Source organism: Anguilla anguilla, chromosome 1 (assembly GCF_013347855.1).
Source record: "Anguilla anguilla isolate fAngAng1 chromosome 1, fAngAng1.pri, whole genome shotgun sequence".
In the NCBI taxonomy this organism is placed as follows: domain Eukaryota; kingdom Metazoa; phylum Chordata; class Actinopteri; order Anguilliformes; family Anguillidae; genus Anguilla; species Anguilla anguilla.
In genome coordinates, this window is record NC_049201.1 from 56296254 (window position 1) to 56305576 (window position 9323).

A 9323-nucleotide genomic window follows, 5' to 3' on the forward strand; every position below is an offset into this window, starting at 1 on the left:
ATGTATTGCCAGGTCTTTTACAAATACGCAAAATAAGAAGCAGACGTTCAGAATGTTTTAAACCGATCTAAGGGTAAAATAAAGAGCTTGAAAGCTTCTCGTATTTCAGAAGGGGTGACCTGCGGCATTGTGGGAAAGAGTGAGCTCTGTGTGAAGGGCTGTGGCTGTGGGAATGTGTTTTTCCCGCCAAATGAAGGCTCATAAAGATGCCTATGCAGTGGTGTGGCTGTTTACGTGTATTTTGCATTCATTTTCTATTTTCCTTGTACTTTTGTTTTAGTATATTTTGTTAAAAGCAGTCTGTTTCTTAAGCAGGAATACATTTCTCACTCTGCCCTGAAAAAGGACCTTAAAAACACATTTTTAAAACAGAAGTATCCTTCCCTCATTTAATCTTGCCAATTGAATGGACAGCCTTAGCTGTGCATTTCTACAGCTCCTCCTGCACCTGTAGCTGAAAAACCCACACTTCAGTGTTCTGCAGTACATATCACGCAGTGCTACAGGAGAGAGCTGGCGCCAGCTGGAGAGAAGAGACGATGACTTTTCCTTGAGCCTTAGCAACGGCTGGAATTTTCAGCACATTTTTAACATTTTTCCATGCCTCTCTTTCCCTGACGTCTTCAAGTAAAGGCCCCTAGATTCAAATAAACGGGTGGGTAAACAAGCGCGGCGCTGCCAACATCAGCATGCAGTGCGGACACGCGGGGCCTGGCAGCAGCCCTCACCGGCTGGACCCCTGTTCCTCTGCACCGCTTCCAGAAGGAGATTCCAGGAGACAGCGGAGGTGAGGGAGGGATCGCCATTGAATTCTGACTCCGCACCGCCGACAGAAATCCCCGCGCAACAGAGCACAGCATTCAGCACACGGCAAACGGCGCACACGTGAACTCTAAGGGATGGCAGAGGCCAGCGGTGAGCTGCCAGCATTTCCTCACGGTGTACCTGGGAATGAACAAAAGGCTGCCCAACCTGTCCGGGGGATGTCACACTGCTCCAGGGGAGGGGGACTGTCCCCAGTCCTCTAACAGTGAAGAGCCGCAGAGCTCACATGCAGCTGTGCACAGGGAGCACGAGTGACAGAGCAGAGTGCCGTGCTGACTGGGCCCGTGCTGGGAGCCCCCTGCTTGTGGGGCAGGGCTGTGCGGAGGGGGCTCCCAGTGGGGGGGGGCTCAGTGGGGGCTCAGAGGGGGCTGTACTCAGGGACAGTTACTCGCATGTTTCCGTTCTTGCGCAATTTGAACTGGGTCCACGGCTGCGGCCGCTTGACGTGACAGAACACCCAGCATCACTGCAGGCCCGTCCAGCACAGGGGAGGCTGGGAGGCTCCAGCTGGGGGAGTGCTGCACATCCAGCTGGCATCCGTGCCTCTACACAAACACACACTCTCATTCACACACACTCACATACGCAGACTCTCTCACACACATACGCATACTCTCTCACGCTCACACACACATGCACACATTCTCACGCATACACACACACTCACACATGCACGCGCACACACACACACACACTCTCGTGCACACTCACTCACACACACGCGCACACACACACACACACGCACACATGCCCTCTCTCTCACACACTCTGATCTGTCACAGTACCCGGCCCATGCCCCACCGCACCGCTTCCCTGTCCAATGATAATCAGACGGTTGGAGACGGAGGCGGTGTGGGGTGACCTCACTGGGAAAGAATGAGCGGGGTCCAGGAAGTGAATCAATGTGGAAGTGAGTAAGGCCGCTCTTTCAAAGGGAGCCAAATGGCACGGCGAATACGGAAACCGATACCACTGCCCCCACCGGCCCCACCGGCCCCCGAACACCACCGCACGGGGGGATGAGTCAGCAGATCTGCGCCCGTCCAACAAACACATCTGTTGCCCCGGAGACGCGTGTAGTGGAAAGCTACAGATTTCTGGATGTGCCTGTTCGGTCCCACGAGGCTGTTTGCAAGGACGGTGTCTGGGGCTCCTGCTGACAAATCCGCCTGTATTTCATTCTGTTCCATTTCTCAGCCGCCTTGGTACCCCTCTTTCTGTCAGCGCTGTAAAATACTGTATAAAAGCGCGTTGAGACAGGGATGCGGGACGTGGAGCTGTTACAGATTCCTGCTGGTCAGTGTTGAGCCTGCGGCTGGAGAGAGAGGCTTGTTTAGCTGGCGGGTTGATGCGTGTGAGGCGGCTGTGCTGATGATTATTGACGGGGCGATGGCAGGCTGCAGTTTGAGTGTCAGATGTGAGCCGGTGTAGCCTGTGCTGCTGAGAGGAAATCGGTTGTGTCTGCGTGTGTTTGTGAATGAGTGTAATCTCAGACCGGGCCAAGTTTCACTCATGAATAAGTATAAAGCAATGCACTTATCTTGATATGCCCTGTTACCTCCCAAACCGCGCTAACCTTTAGCCAGGCTGTTGTCACTGGCACAGAAAGAGAATGATTGCAAGGTTGACAAGTGCAATGGAAACTAGTGAACCTTGTTGTCGAAGTGTTTAATGTTCAATGAGGCAGCCTCATTTATTGATTCAACATTGCCAGCATTAAGTTACATATGCTGTGGTGATATTTTACATCTGTATGAAGCTGCTGGTGGTAGCATGACAGCGCTTCCTGTATGAATGTGCAGCATTTGCTCTCACTGACTGCACACTGCTTTTTTGCTGCCTGGAATACAGACTTTGAGGTGATAACTCAACCTGTGTCCAATCACACTTTCCACAATGTAGTACCTGTGCTTCACCACTGAAAGGGCCGTACTGGAGTTTTCAAAGGCAATTACAGTTACTGTCCTCTGCCCAGTTCATCCTGTGCGTTTCATAAATGGCCCAGAACTCCACTCCTGTGAATGGGCCGCTAGTCTGGCGGTATTGTCGTCACCGGCTGCCGGCCTTTGTAGAGGAGCCAAGCTGGCATGAGAGGGCCAGACCAGGGCGGGGCCCCGGCGGGGCGGAGCCAGGGCCCCTCTCCCCAAAACGGGCGAGCCCACGGGAAGGCCCGACCGTCTCTCGCCTGCCCCTCCGCGGCGTTTCCCAGGCAGGCGCTCGGGAGCCCTCACGGTGGCGTTCCCGCCGAGCGGAGAGAGGAGAGAGGAGCGGAGCACGGAGCAGAGCGCGAGGAGCGGAGCGCAGAGAGAGGAGAGGAGAGAGGAGAGGAGCGCGGAGAGAGGAGAGGAGCGGAGAGAGGAGAGGAGAGAGGAGAGGAGCGAAGCGCTGAGAGAGGAGAGGAGCGGAGAGAGGAGAGGAGAGAGGAGAGGAGCGAAGCGCGGAGAGAGGAGAGGAGCGAAGCGCTGAGAGAGGAGAGGAGCGGAGCGCGGAGAGAGGAGAGGAGCGGAGCGCGGAGAGAGGAGAGGAGCGGAGCGCGGAGAGAGGAGCGGAGCGCGGAGCCAAGTCGCGTTCTCACGCCGCTCCCAGGGCCCCTTCTGCAGGAAGAGAAAAGAAAACCTCTCAGCAGGAGGAGGAAATAAAACCAAACAAAACACCGCCCAAAAAAAGGCCTGACGGGCCGGCTGGCTGCGCGTAGCGCAATAAAGCAGACCCCGCGGCCGGCTGCGTCCTTCTCAGACCCTAAATCTTTCCCCCGTCGGCGGGGGGGCGCTGGGGGGACATGGGAATCCCGGGGTCCGAGTGGGGAAAGAAGAAAAGAAAAGAAAAGCAAACTTCAGTCGCCTCCCCCCGCGGCGCACTGGGATAGCGGGCCGCCGCCAGGCCCAGGCATCAGAAGGGATGTTTGCTTTAGCGCGGGCGGGCCGGGGCCGGGCCGCGGGCCCCGCGGGCGCCTCCGCGTCGCCGTGTTGCCGTTGGCTCCGCGAGCGCGGCCGCCAGCCCCCCCTCCCTTCTGGACGCAGCCGCGCCGCGACCCCTGACCCCCACGCTGAAGGCCGGAGGAAGCGGAGCGGCCTCGTTTCCTCCCGATAGCGGCCCGGCCCAACGCCGCTGCCGCCGCAGCGCAGCGGTGCGGTCCTCCCTGACCGCCTGCCTTCCGCCTGCACGTCCGGCGCGTGAGGGGGCGCAGGGCGTTCCCCCGGACACTGCCGCCTTGTTTACAGCACGTTTCCTTCTGTGTGAAGAGGTGTGCTGCCAGGGAACAGAAGAACAATGCTGATATTTAGAAAGCAGCGCGTTACTGCTGGGCTCTAGTAACGCGAGAGTAAAGTTACGATGCTGTAAATGAACTGGCACAATGGCAAGCGGGCTGTAGCGAAGTGAGCGGGATGGAGGTCACCTTGCTTTTATCAATAGCTATGGATTTGTAGAGATTACAATAAACAAACGAAGCAAGAAAGAGGACCGTTTAATCGTAGCATAGCACCCCCTGTCTCCCCGGTGGAAGCTACAGTTGACCTTCTGTTGAAGAATGGTCCTCCTCCAGCATCTGGCACAGATGATTGGTCAGCCCAAACCCCTCCCCTTTTTCTGCAGTGCTGCATAGAAAATGTCATGTGTGTAATATTTGCGTGTATTCTCTCTCTCTCAACCTCACTTTCTCACTCTCCTCTCTCCCCCCTCACTCTCTCTCACTCCATCCTCTCTCTCCCCCCCCTCACTCTTTCTCTCTCCATCCCCCCCTCCCTCTCTTTTCCCCTCACTCTCTCTTTGTCTCTCTCTATACCCCTCAATTCATCAGGAAAGAGACCCGTTCCTAGTTCATCTTATTTATGTCCCAGGGCGTCTCTTAAATCTCTGCTCTCCCGTGAGTGGGGGACGTGACGAGCGAGCAGCTTAACTGGTGAAAAATGAACTTGGGGCCGGGCACAGGGCTGCACTACAGGCCCCGAGTTCCATCTGAATTTATGGGAGCATATATACCATCTCTGTGCTCCCTCCGCTCCATGCGGGTTACCGCTCTCTCTGTTTTCCTTCCTCAGAGTTTGTCTCTGTAACGATGGACGTGACACAATGCTTAACTTGAGTAATGCCCCTGGTGTTTCTGTGTGGGGGGGGGGGGGGGGGGAGGAGGAAAAAATAGGTTATTCTGGATATAATTTGAATGGATTTTTTTGCAGATGTATTGAATTTCAGACTCCCAGGCGGACGTGTAGTAAAATGGCTCTTTTTTTCTTTCCGTAATCAGGAAGAGCCCAAGGTGTGCCGGAGCACATCTGTTCCTCTGCATGTAGAACATGCCCTGGACACAGGAAGAGTCGGCCGTAACCGGAGCCGTTTCGCCGTCTTAAAAAATGTGGAATTAATGCGCCGTGTCCTGGGAGCTGACGTGCGACCGAAACCTCGCTCTCTCCGGCCGTGAGCTGGGCGAGCGGCGTCATAGAGCACGCAGCCAATCGGCCGGCTGTGTTTGGGAGCTGCTCGGCTAGCCTTTAGCATTTAGCCATTAGCCTTCTGCAGTCCAGCGTGGAGTCCGGGGTTTTTTTCACCGGTGGCTTTTCTCACACTGTGATCAGAACCCCCCCCCCCCCCCCACCATGTCTGAGAGGCCTGAGAGAGAGCAGCTGTGCCCCTGACCGCCGACCCCCCACGCCCCCCCATAACCCAAACAGCTCTGTCCTTGTGAACGCGAGAACACATTCAAAAGGTTACCACAGACCAGTTACGTAATTTGCGTCCGTTTGCATGTGCTGAAAGACCTTTCCAAGAATTTTCACATTTTTTTTATCACTTGCCCCTGAGTGGAGTTTCTGGGTGTGAAGACTGTTTTATATCACGCACACACGAGATGAGAGAGGTGCAGGGAAGTTGTAAAGTCTCCTTCCTGTCAGGTGACGCCTCTAACTGCATGCCAGAATAGGCCAGGCGGGCGAGCGTGCGGAATGTGTGGAGAGGGCCTGGATGGGAGTGTTTTTTAAGCGGAGTGATTAATCTGTGCCACAGTCAATTTTAGGTCCGATTCAAAAGGGCGGTCGAGTGCCTTATAACAACAGCCAGGCCCACCTCTGAAAAAGTCCCAGAATGCCAGAGGAATGGAAGAAGCATAAAAGCATGCTGGGATTGCAGGGTGTGATGAATGAGGTGATAAAGGGGAAAACTGTGGGCAGGTGTTGGGGTGCTGGCTCGCACCCCCCCCTGTTCCCCCTCCCTGTTTCACGCAGCTCCGTGCCCCCCCCCCCCCCTTTTGAAGTCTGACTCACGCGTCTGCCGTCTCGTCTTCCCCTGCGGCCGCGGCGTTTGTGTGCCTCCATTAGAGCATTACCCAGGCTGCTCGCTCACATTCCACTTAAACGTGCCATTTGGCTAATTCACTTAGCCTGGGGAGGCGCGCGGCGCGGCTGCTCCGGGTCTGTAAATCCAGGCTAAGCTGTGGCGCGGCGCGCTCGCGCGGACGTCCTTTGTGTTAGCGAGCCGCTAAAGAGCGCGCCGCGTGAGAGACAGAGCGGAGAGAGGGGGTCAGCGTGCGTGGGGGGAGGTGGAGCGCTCGAGGGTGGCGATTCGAACCCCAGTCAGAACGCAGGTGTCGCCCACCTGACTCTGTTTCCACACTGCGCACCACCTGCTCTCCACATTCACTCGCCTCTGTCTTTTTACTGACTCTTACTGACCTCCCCTGCGTCTCTGTCTCCCTCCCTCCATCTCTTCCTCCCTCCCTTGTTCCCAGGAACAGTGGAAGACATGCGTCTGTGTGTCACTCCGTAGGCATCATGCCCTTTTAGCTGTGGGGGCCCAGCACATTGTTTGGTCGGGGGGGGGGGGGGGGGGGTTACTCAGCATGCTGTGTGTCTGTGTGAGTCTGGGGTGTGACTGATCGTAGTGTGTGTGTGTTGCGGAGTGTGACTGAGCGTAGTGTGTGAGTCTGACTCAACCCCAGTGAGTGATCTGTGAATCAGGGACAGGCATGCGCGCCCCCCCCATGGCGGCTGTGATGCGCTGTGTGTAAGCTCCATTAAGAACAGATTTTCACCCTGGCAAACCCTGGGGTTCAATACTTCAGTGCCCAGATTGGCTTTGGGCCTGGGTTTGTGGGTTAGGGAGGTGTGCAGCCTGACTGGTCCCCAGGTGACCCCCCCTCTCTCTGCTCCCCCAGGCAGGTGCAGCGGTGAGGGCGTACCACAGCGGCAAGGCACGGGTCTCCATGACCTCCGGCTTCACTTCCCAAGGGAACAGCAACCAGCAGGGGGCGACGTGGGGCACCTACGCCTTCCCCCGAGCCGGCTTGCACTACCAAGCCCCCCACGCCAGCTACGCCTACTGCCCCGGGCAACCAGCGGTGAGTCCCCGCCTCCACGCCTCTCTGGCCACGCCCTGCTCTTCTGGAGTGTCGTCTGCGTCGTCCCCCTAAACGAGCAGATTGTTGTGAACTTGTGTGTGTGTGGATGCAGAAGCAAAAGGTTTTCACTGGTATAGTGATGGAATGGCTGAGGGTTTGGCTCATATTTGGTCCTCCTACAAATCAGCAGTGTAATACTTTTTAAAGAGATCCCAACAGCTGTTGTTTTTTGGGTGTGTTGCCATGGTGACCCCTCCATCTGCGCATTCAGCCAGACTGGGGCTGGCCCTGCCATATGCTGCTGTCTGTTGTGGTTTCAGAAGATATTGTTTTTTTTCCTCTCACTTGATTTCGGTTGCCCAAACTGCATGCCAGAGACAGCTTTGACGCACTTAATGTCCAAGAGTGCGTCCGCGTACTCCAAAAGCGCGTCTACACACTACACTCTCCAATGCGTGTACACACTGCACATTTGAGTGTGTCTACGCAGTGCTGTCGCGAAAGCGATGTTTATGAGCCCCTGAGTCCTTATTTCCCCTGCAGTGATCCTCTGTGTCATTTCTCTGGAACGCACATGTTTTGTGCGTTGCGATGTGTGGCGGTGGTGTTGGCAGGAGAACTAAGCGTGTTGGCAGCGTGTGTGGACACATCTAACCAGTTGAGAGGCGGATTTATGGCCTGTGGAATACCCTTGTCTGTGGTCCCGACATGTTTTCATCCCCAGACCAGCAAAACATGGAGGCGTTCGCAACGGCTGTACTGCAACTTGTTCAGTCGCGCTGCTGTTTGACTTCTTTTATGATGAATACATTTTATAATGAATACAGTTACACTGTCACAAATTTGAAATGAGAAAAATGCTTTTGCAGTGTATGGGAAGAAACATATTTGATATGGCGATAGTTATCATGCTTTTGCCTGATGTCTTTTTCTATTGTATGGTAATGTAAGGTTTTGGCAGCACTGGTTATCTCACAATTCCACCGAAGAAAAATGGATTGAAAAGGAAACAGGAAATCCACATAAAGTGTTGAAATCCTGAGCCATGTGGCGTGTGGAGAGTGAGTTACTGCACGCTCGTTCTGCCCCCCCCCCCCCCCCCCTTTAATTACATCCACGCACAGAGCAAAATAAACATCCTTCTGAACATGGGAGAGACTGTGCGTGTGTGTGAGTGTGTGTTTCTGTACGTGTTCGTTTGTGCGTGCGTGCGTGCGTGCGTGTGTGTGTGCGTGCATCCTGGCTTTTCTCCTGTGTTATAAAAGAGCCTCCAAGCCTCCTTGAACACTGTGTGACCCAATGTTTGGCATTTTCAGTGATGTTTCCTTAGCCAAATTGTGAGCTGTGTGAGACAGAGGAATGAGAGACTCTAGAGCTGCAGGAAGAGTGAGGAAAGAGGAGAGAAGGGAGGCAGAGAGAAGGGAGGGAGGCGGGGAGTTAGGGAGGAGGCGGGAAAAGGGATCATGAGAGAACGAGAAAACATGGTGGTAAGATTAGAAAAGGAAGAGAGGGAAGATGGATTGAAAAGGAGAGAGGAGGATGGATTGAGAGGAGAGAGAAGACAATGGGGGTGACTGGAGACGGGAACGGTAGAGGTTGCAGGGAGGTGAAAAGAAAAGAAGGAGGATAAGGAATGGGATATAGAAGAAAGGAAAGAGGGAGGGAGCGGGAAGATGAAAGAGAGGACAGAGTTTGAGAGGGATGGAAAGAACAGAGAGTGAGCGAGAAGGAGAGAGAGGGGTCTGTAAGGAGTCCACCTGCTGGCTTTGGGAAAGACATGAGCTGCTGTGGTTCTTCACAGCTGTCACTCATGCACTTTGTCTCAGTGCTGGTACTGCCTGTTCCAGAGGGTCTGCGGTGGTGAGGGAACTTGGTTTGTTACCACGAGGTTGCCAGTTCCAAACCTGGGCTACCGCTGAACCAAGGTACTTACCCTGAATGGCTTTGGTTAAAAATACAGCTGTGTAAATGGCTAACATCAAGTGTCTCAAATGGATGTTTGCTGGATTTGGAATGCTTTTTCTTCCCCTTAAAGTCTTTCCTTGGTATCTCCAAGTCTCAGGATTCAGACATGAAGCAAAAAAGAGTCACTTTATTGAAACAAGGAGAATGTGTTAAGGTTCATTTCAGACTGGATTCTGATTGAAAAATATGTCGGTCATTCAGG

At 54.4% G+C, this 9323-nt stretch overlaps 1 protein-coding gene across 3 annotated transcripts in view; it reads left to right on the plus strand.

Moving 5' to 3' along the window:
* rbms3 (RNA binding motif, single stranded interacting protein) overlaps window positions 1-9323 on the plus strand; it is a 290727-nt gene that overhangs the window by 73800 nt on the left and 207604 nt on the right. For all 3 annotated transcript variants that reach the window (XM_035411964.1, XM_035411956.1, XM_035411971.1), the window contains exon 4: window positions 6974-7156. In XM_035411964.1, the coding sequence (XP_035267855.1) occupies window positions 6974-7156 (183 nt within the window). The remainder of the gene's footprint in view (window positions 1-6973; window positions 7157-9323) is intronic.